The following is a 23474-nucleotide window of genomic DNA, read 5'->3' as shown; positions in this document are numbered from 1 at the left end:
CTGCCTTCTCTGGTGTCGGCCAATCAGTTTCAAAGTCAACGCGTCCATTCTCTTTGGTTCTTTCGGTAAACTTAGTATAGCTATGTCATACTGATGACAATACTATATTTCTATCATTAAAAATAAAATTATATTTTTAAACAATCTTTTTGACGGCTCTAATTGTCCACGCTCAACTCACGTTGCCTGTAAATCACCTCACGCTGTGGCAAGCTGCGGGGAGTTCTGCCATTACGAGTGCGGTACATTTCATTAAAGCGTGTTTTTTTTAAAAAGTATTTCTAAATATTTTCTTGTTCCAAACATACAGCTGGCATCGTCAGGGCTGGACAGATCGAACCCACGCGAGAGACCTCCTGTACATCGGGGCGAGGTGGTAAACATCTCGCCACCGCGGATTAGACCGACCATCAGAGATCGCAAACGGGTTTTGATTCCTTACCCGTACCCGGCCGGGTAGGGTACGGATACCCGTACCCGATACCCGGCCAGGTACGGGTAGCTGGGCATCGGGTAGGGGTATCGGGTACCCGATTGCGACCTCTGCCAACCATCCCCACCCCGCCCTCTATCCCGGTCAGCTGGGACAGGGCATGGCGACGGGTGGCCGCAAACACTCGCGCGTTCGACATCGTCTCCGGCACTCACTGAGGAAGCCGTTCTTCCACACCAAGACGGTGCCGCTTGACTTCACTTTCTTCCAGACGATCTCGGGATTGCCAGTGTAGGAGCACGACAGTACCGCCCCTGTGGACATCATCATGATCAGCATCATCAGCAGCATCATCAGCATCATCAGCAGCAGCATCACCATCATCATCTGCAGAATCACCATCATCATTATCACCATGATCAGCAGTATTATCAGCATCATCATCATCAGCCGCATCATCATCAGCATCATCGTCGTTATCACCATCATCGTCATCATCACCATCATCAGAATCACCATCATCATTATCACCATGATCAGCAGCATTATCAGCATCATCATCATCATCAGCCGCATCATCAGCATCATCGTCATCATCACCATCATCAGAATCACCATCATCATTATCACCATGATCAGCAGCATTATCTGCATCATCATCAGAATCACCATCATCATCATCAGCAGCAGCATAATCATCAGCCGCATCATCATCAGCATCATCATCATCACCATCATCATCATTATCACCATGATCAGCAGCATTATCAGCATCATCATCAGCGCCATCACCAGCTCCATCATCATCAGCGTCAACAAGCGCCATCATCACCATCAGCGCCATCATCATCATAACCAGCAGAATCAACCTCATAATCATTGTCGTCATCAGCAGCAGCAGCAGAATCATCATCAGTAGCAGCATCAATGTCAACAGCGGTGTTCTCTTTATCAGATCGTTGTCAGGATCAATGACAGAACCAATCATCAGCATCAATAGTATCATCATCAGCAACATCGTCATCATCAACATCGTCATCATCGTCATCATCAACATCGTCATCATCATCAGTCGTGTCAGCATCATCATCATCAGCAACATCATTCCATCACATTAATCACCACTGCTCTGCTCCCACCACAAAATCATAGTCAACATCACTTTAACATCACCACATCATCACCATCGCTGCTGCGTGTGGATGTGAGTGGTGAGTGGTGGAGCGGGGTGAGTGGTGAGAGATGGAGAGTGAGTGGTGGGGCGGGGTGAGTGGTGGGTGGTGGACAATGAATGGTGGAGCGGGGTGAGTGATGTGTGGTGGAGAGTGAGTGGTGGACCAGGGTGAGTGCTGGGTGGTTGAGCGGGGTGAGTGGTGAGAGATGGAGAGTGAGTGGAGTGGTGGAGCGGGGTGAGTGGTGGGTGGTGGACAATGAGTGGTGGACCAGGCTGAGTGCTGTGTGGTGGAGTGAGTGAGTGCTCGGAGAGAGTTTTACCGCTGCCTTCTTGCGCCTTCACCTTCGGGGTGCTTGTGGTCAGCGTGAGCGAAGCGACGAAGCCAGCTGAGAGACGGAAAACCACACAGGATCAGAAACTGACCGGCTCAACAACAAAAAAATTAACCCGTAAAAACAAAGTTTTTCACTATAAATCCTTTATATGCGTGGCGGATAGAGTCCTCTCGTCCTCTGGCTTGAGATGGCTGCCACCTATGGGTCAGATGATTGCCTGCCACCATTAAGCAATTGGTAATTAAATATAATTTATTTTTTCCTAAGTGTAAAATTTAGGAATTTTTTTTTCACGAAAATTAATTGTCACGCACAACGAGTCTGTGTGCAAAATGTCAGCTCGATTGGATCACGGGAAGTGGGTTAAAAAACGACCGAAAGATTTGCACGGTCGTAAGCGCGCAAGCAAACAAGCAAGTGAACTTAATATAAAGGATTTAAAAAGACAAAGATACCGCCCCGTGTAGCCTTAACAAGAATGTTGAGGCAAGCGCTGTCAGCAAGTCGTAGCCAACAGCACAAGGGGGTGGTGGGCGAATAGCACCACTCCCGGCCGCCTTTGTCTCCCCGGTGACCATGACGCACCAGAGGCAAGTCATCCGAGGCAGAGTCCACCTCGGGGACCGGTTTCTGAAACTCGTCAACGATGACCGTGAGCGGGGAATCAACTCGGGCGTCTTGCAACAGCTGCGCCCTCGCTCAGCCGCCCGCCCGCCAGAGGTCGCAACCGGGTACCCGATACCCGTACCCTGCCCGATACCCGGCAACCCGTACCCGGCCGGGTACGGGCCATCATCATCATGAGCAGCAGCATCAACCTCAATCATCGTCGTCATCCGCAGCGGCAGCAGCAGCAGAATCATCAGTAGCAGCATCAATGTCAGCAGCGGTGTTCTCTATCAGATCGTTGTCAGGATCAATGAAGAAACCAATCATCAGCATCAATAGTATCATCATCAGCAACATCGTCGTCATCATCAGTCTCGTCAGGATCATCATCAGCAACATCATTCCACCACATTAATCACCACTCCTCTGCCGGGTACGGGTACGGGTAGCCGTTTGCCACCCTGGTGCGGCCGGGTACGGGTAGGCCGTGAGTCACTGGTGAGTAGCCGTTTGTCACTCATTTCGGGTAGGGTACGGGTAGGGAACGGCTACCCGTACCCGGCCGGGTACGGGTAGGGAACGGCTACCCGTACCCGGCCGGGTACAGGTACGGGTACCCATTTGCGACCCTGGTGCGGCCGGGTACGGGTAAGGAATCAAAACCCGTTTGCGACCTCTGCCGCCCGCCCGCCCGCTTCTGCGAGTCAATAAACAGCTCGACCCCCGACTCGTCCCCACAGACGGCAGCGGCGGCACAGAACTGCAATTTCACATTTAGGTGGCCAAGCCCAGAAAACTGCGGCCAGGAGCAGAGGGAGCAGCTGCCACCGCCGTGACGCGGCCAACGTTTTACGCATCACGCCGGGAACTCGTTTGAGGCCGGGTCGACCTAGGGGAGGCCCATAAGTGGTGAGCGAGCGCAAAAAAAGAAAGATCCCGCCCCCCCCCCCCCCCCCCCGTGTAGCCTGTGACAGACTGTTGGGGCAAGTGCTGTTAAGCGAGTAGCAGCACCTGTGAGGGCCAGAACGGTACACAAGGGGGTGGAGGGGGTTGGCCAGCACGATGCCCGGCCGCCTTTGTCTCCCTAGTGGCGATGTTTACACACCGCACCAAGTACTCATTTGAGGCCGAGTCGACCTAGGGGAGGCCCAGGACTCCGTGCAGATAATCGTGAGTGTTGGCAGTGAGCGGGAATCGAACTCGGGTGGCCGGGTTCATAGCGCAGCGTAGCGCTAACCACTACACCACCGCTCCCCTCACTACGCTGTGTGTGTGTGAGCGAGAGCACACTCACGCACTCACACACACGCCAACACACACACAGTCCACCTTTTATACTGCCAGCCCCACTGCTCGAGGAAGCCCGATCCGGTCACCGTGACTCAGCCTCGCAAAACAACACGGGTGTGGATGATCACGTGACTCATAATGTCCGTGTCAAGGACACAGACCCAGCACCACTGAGAACCCAGATTCAAGCCCTGGGGGTCAGGGTGTGGGGCGTCTCTATCGCTCTCAGAAGGTTCATAATGGCTCTCTCAGAGACCAGATAAGATTCTGGGGTTCAAATCCTGGGTCTGGGTTTCTCTCTGATGGGGTTCATGTCAAGGAAACGGTCCCAGCAACACTGAGAAGCTGTGTCCACAAGCCCCCTGGGTCTTGGGTGTGTGCGTGCGTCGTAAAACTGAACCCTAAAACTTCTTATTTCCATTTAAAGCTATCGTGACTGCAGGGATTCATATTCTTGGTCCTTTCGGTAAAGTCACATAGAAGGGAAATAATAAAAATAATAATAATAAAACAATAAAATTATCTCCGCGTTTCGATTGCAACACAAGCAATCGTCATCAAATGTGAAATCCACAGCAAGAACATTCGAAGGTACGGGACCGCCGAACTCTGCAACTCTTTCTCGGAAGCGACATGGCGACCATCACAAACGACAGCTCGGCCAAGTGGCCGATTGCACACTTCACCCCACCAGCACGCACGAGCTGCCCATCACAACCTCACTGAAGCACAACTTAAGTGCTGGGTGGACCAGAGGCAGCGATGGTGGTGGTGATGGTTGTGGCGGTAGTGGTGGCAGTGGTTGTGGCTGATCTAAGAAACTCTCCCCCCCCCACCCCCATCGTTTCACCGTCACCACCAATACCAATACCTGCCATTCGCCACTAAGTGACGGTGACGTCGCCACGACGCCTGTGCCAGGCCAGGTGCACTTTGAGGCCGCGTGAAGTGTCGAAGGCTCGCTGACAGGAGGCTTTAGCACAGACCCAGCAGGTGCCACGGGTTTGCTGACTGAGATGACTGGCAGATACACCACCAGCTGTACCCCCTCCTATGCCAACTGACACCACTGTCACTGTCACCACCGTCGTCACCGTCATTACCATCACCGTCACCGTCTCCGTCACAGTCTCCACCACCACTCACCAGCACTGGTAACCACCACCGTCTCCGCCACCACTACCACCACCACTGTCACCACCACCATCACACCACTGTCACCACCACCACCGTCGTCGTCACCATCACTACCACCACCGCTACCACCGTGGCAACGTCCCCCGTGTTATTGATACGGGGGGGAGAGGGTGTGAAACATTGGCGGCACAAACATTTTATTATTTTTGTTCACTTGCCAAATCTCAAAATCCCATAATGCTATTAACGAAGCCGGGATTAATATTGGTGAGGAGTATGACCCAGAAACCATAGCCGGAGGTAGCAGCCAGCCAGCCAGCCAGCCCTGATCATTACCACGTCTAAAATTACAACAGCGCCGTCGCATCACATCAACTCCCCGGACGCGTCAGCCCAGCCGGGCACTCGGCACCCACAGCAACCTGGGTTCGACTCCTCGCCCTGTGGCCAAGGTCCTCGCCCGCCCTGTCAAAGCTGGTGCTGCTGAGCGAGCGCTTGTATAAGGGCATATACGTGCTCAGTTGGCGAGTGAGTGGGTGAAGTGAGCGGGTGAGCCGAGTGGGTGAGTGGGGTGTTGTTGTTGCTGTTAAAGATCTGGGAAAAAGTCCCGTCGGTGAGCTCCTCCGGCAGGCAAGGCTGCATTGGCTGGGTCATGTAGCCCGCATACCCAGCCACCGCATGCCTAAACAGCTTTTGTTCGGCCGGATCGAGGGGGCTAAACGGGCGCGGCATGGGCTAGAGAAGAGATGGAGTGATGTGGTACAGGAGGACGTGGAGCTGAGTGGACTTGCCGATGACTGGTACCAGCAGTGTCAAGATCGGCCTCTGAGGAGGAGGCTCGTGAAGGACGCTACAGGGCAGTTGGAGGCAGTCGCCCTCCAACAACAACGGAGGGCGGAGGAGCGACGCTCACAACAACGAGCGGAGCGCCGGGTGGATAAAGCACAGCAAGTTGGCACAGGTGGTGCATCAGCCAGTCATCTCAGTCAGTCGACCTGTGGCACCTGGGTCTGCCCCGTGACCTCCTGCCAGCGGACGTTCGACACTTCACGTGGTCTCAAGGTGCACATGGCCTGGCACAAGCATCGTGGTGACGTCACCACCACTTAGTGGCGAATGGTGATTGTTGTTGTGTTGTTGTTGTGAACTGCAGTGTGGTAGTAGTTTAACAGTGCGGTGGTGGCGGTGGCGATGACACAGTAGGATTATTTTGGCTGCTCCTATAAATTTCCACACGATAAGCAACTTTGTTGAGCTGCCATTATTTATGATAGCCTGGTCGCTTCTGAAAAACAAGTTAACACCTAAGTGGACTTTACCTGGTAAGATAAAAAGTTCAGTTGTATTTGCATATAACTATTGCTTTCAGCGATTTGTTTACCTTTCTTATACTTTACACTCCGATCGTGTTTTTGTAGCTGTGTGTTGTTGTAACGTTCAAACCCCGTGCCCCCTACTGGACATCCGTGAACAAAGAGCTTAATAGCCCATCAGATTCCTCCTGCGGTATAAATAAACATTCTTATTCTGATCTGTCTGGAACAGACCAAGTCCTCAACACGGGTAGAGGAGGAATCAACGGAGTGAAGTTGACGGGAACAAACCACGTCAATCGTAGAAGTAGTCGCGATAGAAGAGTGATAAGAAGACTGACTGCGAGTGAGCAAGGTGCTTCATTCTGAATTCTAGGGGTGAATAAGTGGATGGGTGAATGAGTGGGTGGGTAAGTGGCAAGGTGGATGGGTGAATGAGTGGGTGGGTAAGTGGTTAGGTGGATAGGTGAATGAGTGGGTGGGTAAGTGGGTAGGTGGATGGGTGATTGAGTAAGAGGGTGAATGGGTAGGTGGATGGGTGAATGGGTAGGTGGATGGGTGAATGAGTGGGTGGGTAGCTGAATGAGTGGGTAGCTGAGTGGGTGAGTAGCCGAGTGGGTACGTGGATGGGTAGCTTAGCTTAGTGGGTACGTGGATGGGTAAATGAGTGGGTGGGTGAGTGGGTAGGTAGATGGGTGAATGAGTGGGTAGGTGGATGGGTGAATGAGTGGGTGGGTTGGTGAGTGGGTAGGCGGAGGGGTGAATGAGTTACTGGATGAGTTGGTGAGTAAATGTGTGAGAATGTGATGTCTCTAACCCACGTGTGTGCTCTAATCCACATGCTCATATCTTTCCGTGTCGACCCACTGCTCGATGACGAACAGTCTCTAACCCGCGCGTGTTCTCTTATCAACGTGTTCCTCTTCCCCCTCAGGAGTAACTAGAAATGTGCGTGCCACCACCTCCCCCGCCTTCTCCTTCTCAGTTTTCATTCCGCATTTTTCGCAAGCGGTCGCGTTTTTATGAAGCGGGCGGCCAAGGGGCAATCGCAACGGCGTTGACATCTCGGCCTACAAGACGGAAAAATATGAGGGCCGGTGGTGGTGGGGGCTGATGGCCTCTGGAGTTGAGAGGGCCGGTGGTGGTGGGGGCTGACAGCCCCTGGAGTTGAGAGGGTCGGTGGTGGTGGGGGCTGACGGCCCCTGGAGTTGAGAGGGGCGGTGGTGGTGGGAGCTGACGGCCCCTGGGGTTGAGAGGGCCGGTGGTGGTGGGGGCTGACGGCCCCTGGAGTTGAGAGGGTCGGTGGTGGTGGGGGCTGACGGCCCCTGGAGTTGAGAGGGCCGGTGGTGGTGGGGGCTGACGGCCCCTGGGGTTGAGAGGGCCGGTGGTGGTGGGGGCTGATGGCCACTGGGGTTGAGAGGGTCGGTGGTGGTGGGGGCTGACGGCCCCTGGAGTTGAGAGGGCCGGTGGTGGTGGGGGCTAACGGCCCCTGGAGTTGAGAGGGCCGGTGGTGGTGGGGGCTGATGGCCCATGGAGTTGAGAGGGTTGGTGATGGTGGGGACTGATGGCCCCTGGAGTTGAGAGGGCCGGTGGTGGTGGGGGCTGACGGCCCCTGGAGTTGAGAGGGCCGGTGGTGGTGGGGGCTGACGGCCCTGGGGTTGAGAGGGCTGGTGGTGGTGGGGGCTGATGGCCCCTGGAGTTGAGAGGGTCAGTGGTGGTGGGGGCTGACGGCCCCTGGGGTTGAGAGGGCCGGTGGTGGTGGGGGCTGATGGCCCCTGGAGTTGAGAGGGTCAGTGGTGGTGGGGGCTGACGGCCCCTGGGGTTGAGAGGGCCGGTGGTGGTGGGGGCTAACGGCCCCTGGAGTTGAGAGGGCCGGTGGTGGTGGGGGCTGATGGCCCATGGAGTTGAGAGGGTTGGTGATGGTGGGGACTGATGGCCCATGGAGTTGAGAGGGTTGGTGATGGTGGGGACTGATGGCCCCTGGAGTTGAGAGGGCCGGTGGTGGTGGGGGCTGACGGCCCCTGGAGTTGAGAGGGCCGGTGGTGGTGGGGGCTGACGGCCCTGGGGTTGAGAGGGCTGGTGGTGGTGGGGGCTGATGGCCCCTGGAGTTGAGAGGGTCAGTGGTGGTGGGGGCTGACGGCCCCTGGGGTTGAGAGGGCCGGTGGTGGTGGGGGCTGATGGCCACTGGGGTTGAGAGGGTCGGTGGTGGTGGGGGCTGATGGGCCCCCTAGAGTTGAGAGGGTCGGTGGTGGTGGGGGCTGATGGCCCCTGGAGTTGAGAGTGCCGGTGGTGGTGGGGGCTGATGGCCCCTGGAGTTGAGAGTGCCGGTGGTGGTGGGGGCTGATGGCCCCTGGAGTTGAGAGGGTTAGTGATGGTGGGGACTGATGGCCCCTGGAGTTAAGAGGGCCGGTGGTGGTGGGGGCTGACGGCCCCTGGAGTTGAGAGGGCCGGTGGTGGTGGGGGCTGACGGCCCTGGGGTTGAGAGGGCTGGTGGTGGTGGGGGCTGATGGCCCCTGGAGTTGAGAGGGTCAGTGGTGGTGGGGGCTGACGGCCCCTGGGATTGAGAGGGTCGGTGGTGGTGGGGGCTGATGGGCCCCCTGGAGTTGAGAGGGTCGGTGGTGGTGGGGGCTGATGGCCCCTGGAGTTAAGAGGGGCGGTGGTGGTGGGGGCTGACGGCCCCTGGAGTTGAGAGGGCCGGTGGTGGTGGGGGCTAACGGCCCCTGGAGTTGAGAGGGCTGGTGGTGGTGGGGGCTGATGGCCCCTGGAGTTGAGAGGGTTGGTGATGGTGGGGACTGATGGCCCCTGGAGTTGAGAGGGCCGGTGGTGGTGGGGGCTGACGGCCCCTGGAGTTGAGAGGGCCGGTGGTGGTGGGGGCTGACGGCCCTGGGGTTGAGAGGGCTGGTGGTGGTGGGGGCTGATGGCCCCTGGAGTTGAGAGGGTCAGTGGTGGTGGGGGCTGACGGCCCCTGGAGTTGAGAGGGTCGGTGGTGGTGGGGGCTGACGGCCCTGGGGTTGAGAGGGCTGGTGGTGGTGGGGGCTGACGGCCCCTGGAGTTGAGAGGGTCGGTGGTGGTGGGGGCTGACGGCCCCTGGAGTTGAGAGGGGCGGTGGTGGTAGGGCCTGATGGCCTCTGGAGTTGAGAGGGTCGGTGGTGGTGGGGGCTGATGGCCCCTGGAGTTGAGAGGGCCGGTGGTGGTGGGGGCTGATGGCCGCTTGGGGTTGAGAGGGCCGGTGGTGGTGGGGGCTGACGGCCCCTGGAGTTGAGAGGGCCGGTGGTGGTGGGGGCTGACGGCCCCTGGAGTTGAGAGGGGCGGTGGTGGTGGGGACTGACCGCCCCTGGGGTAGAGAGGGTCGGTGGTGGTGGGGGCTGACGGCCCCTGGAGTTGAGAGGGCCGGTGGTGGTGGGGACTGACGGCCCCTGGGGTAGAGAGGGGCGGTGGTGGTGGGGGCTGACGGCCACTTGGGGTTGAGAGGGGCGTTGGTGGTGGGGGCTGACGGCCCCTGAAGTTGAGAGGGGCGGTGGTGGTGGGGGCTGATGGCCGCTTGGGGTTGAGAGGGCCGGTGGTGGTGGGGGCTGACGGCCCCTGGGGTAGAGAGGGCCGGTGGTGGTGGGGGCTGACGGCCCCTGGAGTTGAGAGGGCCGGTGGTGGTGGGGGCTGACGGCCCCTGGGGTTGAGGGTCGGTGGTGGTGGGGGCTGACGGCCCCTGGAGTTGAGAGGGTCGGTGGTGGTGGGGGCTGACGGCCCCTGGAGTTGAGAGGGTCGGTGGTGGTGGGGGCTGACGGCCCCTGGAGTTGAGAGGGTCAGTGGTGGTGGGGACTGACGGCCCCTGGAGTTGAGAGGGGCGTTGGTGGTGGGGGCTGACGGCCCCTGGAGTTGAGAGGGCCGGTGGTGGTGGGGACTGACGGCCCCTGGAGTTGAGAGGGTCGGTGGTGGTGGGGACTGACGGCCCCTGGAGTTGAGAGGGCCGGTGGTGGTGGGGGCTGACGGCCCCTGGGGTTGAGATGGTCGGTGGTGGTGGGAGCTGACGGCCCCTGGAGTTGAGAGGGTCGGTGGTGGTGGGGACTGACGGCCCCTGGAGTTGAGAGGGCCGGTGGTGGTGGGGGCTGACGGCCCCTGGGGTTGAGAGGGCCGGTGGTGGTGGGGGCTGACGGCCCCTGGGGTTGAGAGGGCCGGTGGTGGTGGGGACTGACGGCCCCTGGGGTAGAGAGGGGCGGTGGTGGTGGGGGCTGACGGCCACTTGGGGTTGAGAGGGGCGTTGGTGGTGGGGGCTGACGGCCCCTGGAGTTGAGAGGGGCGGTGGTGGTGGGGGCTGATGGCCGCTTGGGGTTGAGAGGGCCGGTGGTGGTGGGGGCTGACGGCCCCTGGGGTAGAGAGGGCCGGTGGTGGTGGGGGCTGACGGCCCCCGGGGTTGAGAGGGTCGGTGGTGGTGGGGGCTGACGGCCCCTGGAGTTGAGAGGGTCGGTGGTGGTGGGGGCTGACGGCCCCTGGAGTTGAGAGGGTCAGTGGTGGTGGGGACTGACGGCCCCTGGAGTTGAGAGGGTCGGTGGTGGTGGGGACTGACGGCCCCTGGAGTTGAGAGGGCCGGTGGTGGTGGGGGCTGACGGCCCCTGGGGTTGAGAGGGTCGGTGGTGGTGGGAGCTGACGGCCCCTGGAGTTGAGAGGGTCGGTGGTGGTGGGGACTGACGGCCCCTGGAGTTGAGAGGGCCGGTGGTGGTGGGGGCTGACGGCCCCTAGGGTTGAGAGGGCCGGTGGTGGTGGGGGCTGACGGCCCCTGGGGTTGAGAGGGCCGGTGGTGGTGGAGGCTGACGGCCCCTGGGGTTGAGAGGGCCGGTGGTGGTGGGGGCTGACGGCCCCTGGAGTTGAGAGGGCCGGTGGTGGTGGGGGCTGATGGCCCCGTCTGCCGCACTGCACAACCAACGGTGTGAGCGGTGGGAAATGGAGGGTGGGGGGGGTGTGGATCGGCCACTGGACTGCACTGAGGAGGATGATGAGGAGAGCTCGTTAACTCTCATCTCGGATTGCCAACGCCCAAGCTCCTTTCCCTACGACTCCGAGAATCACCGCGGCGTCCCCCCACCGCGGGCCAACCCCTCCACCCAGACCGAGCGAGACCTCGGCAAGCCGTGCCGTGCCGCCCGAGCCGCGCCGTGCGTGGAGCGGCGGGTTCTGCCGGTTTTATATTTCGTAAGCGTTTGCGGTTTGCTTTTGTGTGGTTTTTTTATTTTGTGGGTTTGGTTTTCTGTGGTTTTAACTCACCCCCCCCCCACCCTCGCTCACCGCAACGGCGATACACACGGTGGTTACGCCATCGTCGTCGCCTGTTACCGCTGTGCACCGCCAACAACGTTGCGGCACGCCAAGTGAATTCCTGAATCTGTCTGTGCGGAGTTTTGTTTTTATTGATACCCGACCTGCCCCCAGCCATCTCCCAACCTACCCTCCTCCCACCCCGCCTAGCACGGTGAGTTTTCATCAGGATTCTCCGATTACCCTCCAACTCGTGTCAACAACAACACAACTCGTTCCATGTCAACAATAACTCGCTCCGTGTCAACAACAACTACACAACTCGTTCCGGGTCAACAACAACTTGTTCCGTGTCAAAAATTATTTTTAAAATGAAGCAACACCATGCACTCGTGATGAATACCCCAGGTTATAGCAGGGTTTGGAATTCAAAAAGGAACAGGTAAATGTTTATATCTGTATACAAAATGGGCAAATATTCTGGAAATGGGGCAAACCTTCTGGGGAAATGGTTCCATTTCCAGAATACTCTTAGGTTTTTTCGGTAAAGTCACAAAGGTAAAAAATAAAATTAAAAGTTAATAATGGAAATAAAATAAAATAATAAATCACGACGTTTCGGAGGCAACACAAGTCTCCGTCATCAGGTGGGACCGTCACAGCTAAAATTACTGCATCATTTTTTTTACCTACGTGACTTTACCCAAAAAACCTAAGAGTATTCTGGAAATGGGGCAAACATTCTGGAAATGGGACACCGCCGTGTCAACCCACAGCGTGTCAACCCACAGCGTGTCAACCCACAGCGTGTCAACCCACAGCGTGTCAACCCACAGCGTGTCAACCCATACCGTGTCAACCCATACAGTTTACCCAGTATTCTTGTACAGGGAAATTGAGTTTCCAGGTCCAGACAACGTACAGCCGTTTCAACACGGGCAAACTGAATTTAAACTGTCTATTTGTTTGTGCTTCTCCCTTGTGATGGGACTTTATAGGATGAACGTTGAGATTTATAAGGGCACGGGGTGACCAATAAGGTCTGAATTGTGTCTGTAATAAGGTAGGGGGCACTGACAAGGGGTTGACAGGTTATGAAAAGGCCTCTCTTCACAAAAAGTAGCCTGCCAGGTGCCACTAAAGCCTCTTCTCTTGTTTTATTATCGTCGGGGATTCCCCGTAGATAAACCTAAACTATTTAAAACTAGAGACTATTTTTACTTGACCAGGTAAGACGCCTCCATTGAGCCGCCGTGTGGCTCTTTTGTGAGAAGCGACTCTGGCCGTCACAAATGACAGCTCGACAAAGTGACGCTTATCGTCGTCATCGTGTGGAAATGTATAACAGCAGCAAAATAATTCTAGATTTGAAGCTTTCGTGACTGCAAGGATTCATACTCCTAGTTTTTTCGGTAAAGTCACGTAGGTCAAAAATAAAATAAATAAATAAAATTCCAAATTTTTCGGTTAAATTTCGATTTAAATCTTTCGTGACTGCAGGGATTCATCAACTTGGTTCTTTCGGTAAAGTCACGTAGAAGGGAAAAAATAAAAAAAAACATAATAAAATAATCTATTTTTATTTAATTTTATTATTTTATTATGTTTTATATATTCTTATTTTATTATATTATTTTATTATGTTTTATAAAAATAAAACATAATAAAATAATATATTATAATTTCATTATATTATTTTATTATGTTATATTATTTTATTATTTCCTTCTACGTGACTTTACCGAAAGAACCAAGAAGATGAATTTTTCAGTTTTTACTAATATTTTTTCCCCACTATTATTACTTTTATTAATTTTAATTTATGTTTTTACCTACGTGACTTTACCGAAAAAACTAAGAGTATAGCAGCAAAATACTCAACACGTGACATCGATTATCAATGTGGAGGGGGGGGGAAAACCGGAGGACCCGGTGAAAAAAATCCACGCAACCACAGGGAGAGGGAGAGAGAGACACCGCAAACAGCAAATATACCGCAGGCGTCAAGGGTCGGGATCGAATCCCACAACCTCCTGCATACCGGGCGAGGTTGTTATTATATAACCACCATGGCGAGATGGGTCCCACAATAGATTTTAAAAAGTTTGCCATATATACTGCCAGGTGCATTGGACATAGATCCCCGTATCTGTTTACATAGAGGGTCTCCCTGTACTTACGAATATTCGACTTACAAACTTTCAGAGATACGAACAAACCTGGTCCGTATGTTCAGTTGCCCGTTCGGACCGACAGTCCGTAAGTTCAAATGCCCCAACGCAATAGATGGCGGTGGTGGCGTCTACATCAGCAGCACGTGAAGAACCAGTGGCATCTACATCTACAGAGCGTGAATAACCAGTGGCATCTACATCTACAGATCCTCAAGCATATAAATATGCTAAAATTCATTTTAATATGCAAATTATTTTGTCAAGGCGCTCTTCCTCCTCCCTCCCAGCTTAAATAGACGCTCCAAGCCTAAGACGTGTCATTCAGACTCTGTCTTATCGACAGACCTGCTCTTCACCTGAGGACGGTTGCTTGCGTTGTGGCCGAAACGTCGTGAGAATTATTTTATTGTTTTATTTTTATTATTTTATTATTTCCATTCTACGTGACTTTACCGAAAGAACCAAGAAGATGAATCCCTGCAGTCACGAAAGCTTTAAATCGAAATTTATTGTCTATTTGTTTGTGTTTCTCCCTTGCGATGGGACTTTGTATGATGAACGTTGAGATTCATAAGGGCACGGGGTGACCAGTAAGATCTGAATTGGTCTGTAATAAGGTAGGGGCACTGATAAGGGGTTGACAGGCATGCTACACCACATTTTCAACCATCGTCATCTTCTGTACAACTTTTATAATTGTTGTAAAGTGCCTTTGAAATAAAACGTTTATCTCCATATATAAAAGGCTAAGTTGTGAGTATGTGTGTCTGTTCAAAATGTTTAGCATACTTCCTGACATGCAACAAACTTGAAATTTGCCATGTGGGTACTTTCCAGACTGTACACCATGCAAACATTATAAAAATACATTTTTTTTGGTGTGGGGAGCTCAATAATGCATTTTTTTTGCACGGCAAGTGAGCTGTGACGTCAAAACTGTCACGTGACCCGCGCGTTTGGTAGCGTCACGCATTGTAGTGTAGTGGGTAGCGCGCCACCGCGCTACGAACCCGGCGATCCGAGTTCGATTCCCGCTCACGGCCACCACCGGTGACGATTATTTGAACCGGTCCTGTGCCTCCCCTCGGTCGACTCAGCCTCAAACGAGTAAGTGGGGTGTTGTGTGTGAACATCGCCACTGGGGAGACAAAGGCGGCTGGGCGTGGTGTATCCAAGTCCCGGGCGAAGCCGGGTAGTGCAGTTAGTGTATGGTACATATATAAATCCACGTTAAAGTTACGTCTTAAGTCTAGACTGTATAAAAGATGTATAGTTAAGATGTATACAGCGCCCACAATACATAAATCTACCTAATATTTCTATATCTCAAGTCTATATATAAATCATCCCACAATCCTGTTAAACAATGCGGATTAGGTCATCGCGTTTACTGCCCGTCCAGGGGCACATCTATATATAGGACTGGTTGTTTATTGTCTCTCTCGTTACAACAACTCCACCATTTCGTGCATCTCATTAGCTCAGTACATGGAACAGTAAGCAGATTACATCACCAAAGTAATAGGATTACATTAACGACGTCGACCGGTTTTACATTACTCTTGGTTCTTTCGGTAAAGTCACGTATAAAGATAAAATAATAAATTAAATAATAGCATGATCTTATTTAAAAGATAAAATAATAAATTAAATAATAGCATGCTGTTAATTTATTTATTATAAATTACATTATAGCATGCAAATATTTAATTCATTATTTTATCTTTATACGTGACTTTAATTTATTATAAATTAAATTAAATAATAGCATGCTAATATTTACTTTAGTACTTTATCTTTATACGTGACTTTACCGAAAGAACCAAGAGTAATTGCTGCAGTCACGAAAGCTCCAAATTAAGATCGGTTTTACATTAAGGAATCACGTTACATTACGTATCACGGATTACAGTGGCGTTAATCTAGAATCCACAATGGAGTTAATCTGGAATTAATTGTGGAGTTAATCCGAAATCCACAGTGGCGTTAATCTGAAATCCAGCCATCATCAATCCACTGCTGTATTGAACCCCTGTCTCAATTTTCTATTTAAAGCTTTCGTGACTGCAGGGATTCATCTTCTTGGTTCTATCGGTAAAGTGACGTAGAATGGAAATAATAAAATATTAAAAATAAAACATTATACAATTCTCACGACGTTTCGGCCACAACGCAAGCAGCCGTCCTCAGGTGAAGAACAGGTCTGTCGGGAAGACAGCGTCTGAATGAATAGACGCTCCAAGCCTGGTGGTGTTTCATTCAGACGCCGTCTTAACGACAGACCTGTTCTTCACCTGAGGACGGCTGCTTGCGTTGTGGCCGAAACGTCGTGAGAATTGTATAATGTTTTATTTTTAATATTTTATTATTTCCATTCTACGTCACTTTACCGATAGAACCAAGAAGATGAATCCCTGCAGTCACGAAAGCTTTAAATAGAAAATTGAGACAGGGGTTCAATACAGCAGTGGATTGATGATGGCTGGATTTCAGATTAACGCCACTGTGGATTTCGGATTAACTCCACAATTAATTCCAGATTAACTCCATTGTGGATTCTAGATTAACGCCACTGTAATCCGTGATACGTAATGTAACGTGATTCCTTAATGTAAAACCGATCTTAATTTGGAGCTTTCGTGACTGCAGCAATTACTCTTGGTTCTTTCGGTAAAGTCACGTATAAAGATAAAGTACTAAAGTAAATATTAGCATGCTATTATTTAATTTAATTTATAATAAATTAAAGTCACGTATAAAGATAAAATAATGAATTAAATATTTGCATGCTATAATGTAATTTATAATAAATAAATTAACAGCATGCTATTATTTAATTTATTATTTTATCTTTTAAATAAGATCATGCTATTATTTAATTTATTATTTTATCTTTATACGTGACTTTACCGAAAGAACCAAGAGTAATGTAAAACCGGTCGACGTCGTTAATGTAATCCTATTACTTTGGTGATGTAATCTGCTTACTGTTCCATGTACTGAGCTAATGAGATGCACGAAATGGTGGAGTTGTTGTAACGAGAGAGACAATAAACAACCAGTCCTATATATAGATGTGCCCCTGGACGGGCAGTAAACGCGATGACCTAATCCGCATTGTTTAACAGGATTGTGGGATGATTTATATATAGACTTGAGATATAGAAATATTAGGTAGATTTATGTATTGTGGGCGCTGTATACATCTTAACTATACATCTTTTATACAGTCTAGACTTAAGACGTAACTTTAACGTGGATTTATATATGTACCATACACTAACTGCACTACCCGGCTTCGCCCGGGACTTGGATACACCACGCCCAGCCGCCTTTGTCTCCCCAGTGGCGATGTTCACACACAACACCCCACTTACTCGTTTGAGGCTGAGTCGACCGAGGGGAGGCACAGGACCGGTTCAAATAATCGTCACCGGTGGTGGCCGTGAGCGGGAATCGAACTCGGATCGCCGGGTTCGTAGCGCGGTGGCGCGCTACCCACTACACTACAATGCGTGACGCTACCAAACGCGCGGGTCACGTGACAGTTTTGACGTCACAGCTCACTTGCCGTGCAAAAAAAATGCATTATTGAGCTCCCCACACCAAAAAAAATGTATTTTTATAATGTTTGCATGGTGTACAGTCTGGAAAGTACCCACATGGCAAATTTCAAGTTTGTTGCATGTCAGGAAGTATGCTAAACATTTTGAACAGACACACATACTCACAACTTAGCCTTTTATATATGGAGATAAACGTTTTATTTCAAAGGCACTTTACAACAATTATAAAAGTTGTACAGAAGATGACGATGGTTGAAAATGTGGTGTAGCATGCCTGTCAACCCCTTATCAGTGCCCCTACCTTATTACAGACCAATTCAGATCTTACTGGTCACCCCGTGCCCTTATGAATCTCAACGTTCATCATACAAAGTCCCATCGCAAGGGAGAAACACAAACAAATAGACAATAAATTTCGATTTAAAGCTTTCGTGACTGCAGGGATTCATCTTCTTGGTTCTTTCGGTAAAGTCACGTAGAATGGAAATAATAAAATAATAAAACATAATAAAATACAATTCTCACGACGTTTCGGCCACAACGCAAGCAGCCGTCTTCAGGTGAATAACAGGTCCACCTGAAGACGGCAGCTTGCGTTGTGGCCGAAACTTCGTGAGAATTATTTTATTATGTTTTATTTTTATTATTTTATTATTTCCCCTCTCTCAATGTTGAGGCATTAGCACAGTGCTGTTAACAATCTGCACAATGTAGCGACAGTGAATCTGCAGTTAAAATCTCAAGTCGTAAGACTATATTCTTGGATCTTTCGGTAAAGTCACGTAGAAGGGAAATAACAAAATAATAAAAATAAAACATTATACAATTCTCACGACGTTTCGGCCACAACACAAGCAGCCGTCCTCAGGTGAAGAACAGAGCTGTCGGAAAGACAGCGTCCTAATGAAACATCGTTAAGCTTGGCAGCGTATTTTAAGCTGGGTGGGTGGAGCAGAGCGCCTTGACAAAGGAATTTACATATCAACAGAGGAATTTAACATGTTGATGCTAAGTAACTGCTTCTACCCTCCTACCATACAATAAACCGATGTGAAAAAAACTAGGTATAAACTACATCAATATTATTTATACCTAGTTTTTTTCACATCGGTTTATTCTAAGTCACGTAGGTAAAAAATAAAATTAATAGAAGTAATAACCACCAACCCAACATCAACCACCACCACCCACCATCAACAACCACCCACCAAACCACTACCAACCCACCATCAACCACCACCACCACCCACCAATCCACCATCAACAACCACCACCAACCCACCATCAACCACCACCAACCATCAACCACCACCACCAACCACCAATCGACCATCAACCACCATGACCACCACCGCCAACCACAACCACCACCCACCCACCATCAACCACAACTACCAACCCACCATCAACCACCACCACAACCAACCACCTACCACCAACCCACAACCATCAACCATCCACCACCACCACCCACCAACCCACCATCAACCACCACCACCCTCCAACAACCACCACTACCAACCCACCATCAACCACCACCAACCCAACAACACCACCACCAACCCACCATCAACCACCACCAACAACCACCACCACCCACCATCACCACCCACCATCACCACAACCACCACCCACCAACCACCACCCACCCACCAACCACCACCACCACAACCCACCCACCAACCACCAATCCACTATCAACCCACCACCACCAACCACCACCAACCCACCATCAACCACCACCAACCCAACAACCACCACCACCAACCACCACCATCAACCACCACCCACCACCAACCACCAATACACCATCAACCACCACAACCACCACCACCCACCCACCAACCACCAATCCACCATCAACCACCATTAACAACTCCAACCACGACCAACCACCAACCCACCAACCACCACAAACCATCAACCACCACTACCAACCCACCATTAACAACCACCACTAACCCACCATCAACCACCACCACCCACAACCACCATCAACCACCACTACCAACCCACCATCAACCACCACTACCAACCCACCATCAACCACCACCACCCACCCACAACAACCACCACAACCACCCACCCACCATCAACTACCACCAACCCACCCACCATCAACCACCAACCACCACCAACCCATCAACCACCACCACCAACCCACCATCAACCACCAACCCACCATCAACCACCACCAACAACCACCACCATCATCGACCACCACCACCACCACCACCACCAACCACCACCATCAACCACCAATCCACCATCAACCACCACCGCCAACCACCCACCCACCCACCATCAACAACCACCACCACAACCACCATGACCACCAACACCAACCACCTAACACCAAACCACCTACAACCACCACCACAACCACCACCACAACCACCCCCAACCACCACCACCACAACCACCACCACAACAACCACAACCACCACCACGACAACGTCCCCTTTGTCCCCTCACGAACTCCCCCTCACCAGCCGCCGCCTGTTGGCGCGGCCACGCGAACTCACCTCGAGACGCCGCCAGCACGCAGAGCGCCGTGAGGAGAAACATGATTTTTTTGTTGTTGTTTTTAAAATAAAATCTCCTCTTCTCCCCTCTCTCTCTCTCCGTGTGAATCTAAAGTAATCGATGGCTTTACATAAAGGTCTTTCTCCGGGTGCGAGTCAATCAACAACGGGCGGGGTCGTCTCCGTTCCGCGTTCCGCGCCGCTCCAATACCTGGCGGGAAGTGTAACTACAACAGGCAGGTGTGGGGGAGGGAGGGGGGGGCTCGTGACGTCATCACGTACAGCCTGCGTGATGACGTCACTCAGCGGGGTGGGGTTACTGAAGCGGGCAGGTATGGAGTGGTGTTCTAGTGACGTCATCACGTACAGCCTGCGTGATGACGTAGCACAGCGGGGTGGGGTTACTAAAGCGGGCAGGTATGGAGGGGTGTTCTAGTGACGTCATCACGCAGGCTGTGCGTGATGACGTCGCTCAGCGGGGTTACTGAAGCGGGCAGGTATGGAGCGGTGGTTCTCGTGACGTCACCACGTAGAGTCTGCGTGATGACGTCACTCAGCGGGGTGGGGTTACTTCAAACGGGCAGCCGGGCAGGTATGGAGTGGTGGGCTCTCGTGACGTCATCACGTACAGCCTGCGTGATGACGTAGCACAGCGAGGTGGGTTACTACAAGCGGGCAGGTATGGAGGGGTGTTCTAGTGACGCCATCACGCACAGCCTGCGTGATGACGTCACTCAGCGGGGCGGGGTTACTAAAGCGGGCAGGTATGGAGTGGTGGTTCTCGTGACGTCATCACGTACAGCCTGCGTGATGACGTCACTCAGTAGTGTGGGCATCTACAGCGGGCAAAAACAGGCGGTGAAGGCGGTGTGAGTGGGTGGTTTCCGTGACGTCACCGCGTAAGCCTGCGCGATGACGTCACGAGGGGGAAGGGTACATCGTGCGTGCTGCAACATGAGGTGACGTCAGTGCGCACGCGTGCGTGATGACGTCACGAGGGGGGAAGGGGGCATCGTGCGTGGGTGTAACTACAGCGGGCAGGTGTAAGCGAGGGAGGGGGGGTTCTGGTTACGTCACCGCGTAGACCTGCGTGATGACGTCACGATGCGTGAGGAATAACATGCGTGCTCAAACAGCGGTGACGTCACCGACCACTTCGCGCGATGTCGTCACGGAGATGAGCACAGTAATTTTAAACGGACAGCTTGCGCGGTGACGTCATCGCGCACGGTCAGCAAGGGGCGTCAACGGGGCGCGATGACGTCATGCCGCTCGCGTCAAAGGAAGCTCACCGCGGCGACTGACGTTCGGCGCGCGTGACGTCACTTTGACGGTGAGCGTTCTTGCGCGATGGCGTCATCGCGCATGACCTTGGGGGGTGCTCCTCGGTGACGTCACGCGGTGTAATGGGTTCGCTGCACTTCGCGATGATAATCTTTAGTTTTGTGCCCCTATCTTATTACTCAACCACACACTCACTCACCCACTCGCTCACTCACACACTCACACACTCACCCACTCACTCACCCACTCACCCACCCAACCACTCAACCACCCACCCACTCACCCACTCACTCACCCACTCACCCATTCACTCACACACCCACTCACCCACACACCCACTCACCCACTCACTCACCCACACACCCACTCACTCACTCACCCACTCACCCACTCACTCACCCACTCACCCATTCACTCACACACCCACTCACCCACACACCCACTCACTCACCCACTCACCCACTCACTCACACTCACCCACCCACCCACTCAGCCACCCACTCACCCACTCAGCCACTCACTCCCCCAACCACTCAAACATCCACCCAACCATTCAACCACCCACACACTCACCCACCCACACACCCACTCACCCATCCATTCACCCACCCACACACTCACACACTAACCCACACTCACTCACCCACACACCCACTCACCCACCCACACACCCACCCACTCACCCACACACTCACCCACCCACACACACACTCACTCACCCACCCACTCACCCACCCACTCACCCACTCAACAACCCACACAGTCACCCACCCACACACTCACCCACCCACACACCCACCCACACACTCACCCACCCACCCAGTCACCCACCCACCCAGTCACCCACCCACTCACCCACCCACCCACTCACCCGCCCACACACCCACCCACTCACCCAGTCACCCACCCACTCACCCACCCACACACTCATCCACCCACACACTCATCCACCCACACACTCACCCACCCACTCACCCACACACTCACACACCCACCCACTCACTCACCCACCCACCCACCCACTCACCCACACATCCACTCACCCACCCACTCACCCACCCACCCACTCATCCACCCACCCACCCACTCACCCACCCACCCACTCACCCACCCACCCACTCACCCACCCACTCACTCACCCACACACTCACCCACCCACACACTCACCCACCCACTCACCCACACACTCACTCACCCACCCACTCACCCACCCACCCACCCACCCACTCACCCACACATCCACTCACCCACCCACTCACCCACCCACCCACTCATCCACCCACCCACTCACCCACCCACCCACTCACCCACCCACCCACTCACCCACCCACTCACTCACCCACACACTCATCCACCCACACACTCACCCACCCACTCACCCACACACTCACACACCCACCCACTCACTCACCCACACACCGACCTACTCACCCACACATCCACTCACCCACCCACTCACCCACCCACCCACTCATCCACCCACCCACCCACTCACCCACCCACCCACTCACCCACCCACCCACTCACCCACCCACCCACTCACCCACCCACTCACTCACCCACACACTCACCCACCCACACACTGCCCCCCTACCTTATCAGTGCCCCCACCTTAATTCAGACCTTATTGTGCCCCTTATAAACCCCAGCCTTCATCCTACAAAGTCCCGTCACAAGAGAGAAACAAAACCGACATTTGTGTCACGTCAACACAACGTGCCAATTCGTTACGAGTACAGCACACCGGTTGTCGCCTGATGGAGCTATGGCTGCAGGGTTTTTGGTGGTGCATGTTGTTTACGTTGTTTATTGTGAAAATTCCGTCAGTTTCTATGATCACTGTTTCATTGCTTTCATGGCTTTATTTTGGTGATTTCTAAAAGTTTTTTGGTTTGGCCATGTTTGTTGTAGTACAGAGTTAGACTGATGGCCTTAATCTAAGTTGTCTTGTGGTGGTTGTTGTTGTTGTTTGACTTGCATCCCACTGAGATTTTTGCACACAGCGTTCGTGTACGGTGTTTTTTCTGCAATATTGTTGCTGTCTTTTCTTGAATTTTCTGTTTGCACTTAGTCACATATTCACTTTAAGATGTTTTCTTGTTCATGTTTTTGTTTTCTGTTTGTTGCGGTTGCACCCGATTCAAGAGCCGAATGGCTCACAGGGCTATACCTAATCAATGAACTTGAACTTGAAACTACTGGCGAAACGTCGTACTCAGATTGTAAATGTTGTGGCTTGGCTCTCCAACACAACCGGTGTGCTGTACTAGTATACTACACGATACACTACACTATACACTAGTGCTGCACTAGTATACTACACTATACACTACACTATGCAATACACTACACTATACACTACACTATACACTAGTGCTGTACTAGTA

At 52.6% G+C, this 23474-nt stretch overlaps 1 protein-coding gene across 1 annotated transcript in view; it reads right to left on the bottom strand.

The window, feature by feature from the left end:
- LOC133358529 (junctional adhesion molecule A-like) overlaps positions 1 to 20038 on the bottom strand; it is a 32918-nt gene extending 12880 nt beyond the window's left edge. The window contains exons 1-3 of the mRNA XM_061576891.1: positions 19804 to 20038; positions 1928 to 1993; positions 649 to 747 (exon numbers count right to left, since the gene is read on the bottom strand). Of these exons, the coding sequence (XP_061432875.1) occupies positions 649 to 747; positions 1928 to 1993; positions 19804 to 19846 (208 nt within the window). The 5' untranslated portion in view covers positions 19847 to 20038. The remainder of the gene's footprint in view (positions 1 to 648; positions 748 to 1927; positions 1994 to 19803) is intronic.
- Between the last annotated feature and the right edge of the window lie 3436 nt (positions 20039 to 23474).

The sequence above is a fragment of the Lethenteron reissneri genome, chromosome 62 (genome assembly GCF_015708825.2).
Source record: "Lethenteron reissneri isolate LAM-NWPU_2019-01 chromosome 62, ASM1570882v1, whole genome shotgun sequence".
Lineage (NCBI taxonomy): Eukaryota > Metazoa > Chordata > Hyperoartia > Petromyzontiformes > Petromyzontidae > Lethenteron > Lethenteron reissneri.
The sequence above is the reverse complement of the archived record's forward strand: the minus strand, read 5'-3'. Positions and strand labels throughout refer to the sequence as shown.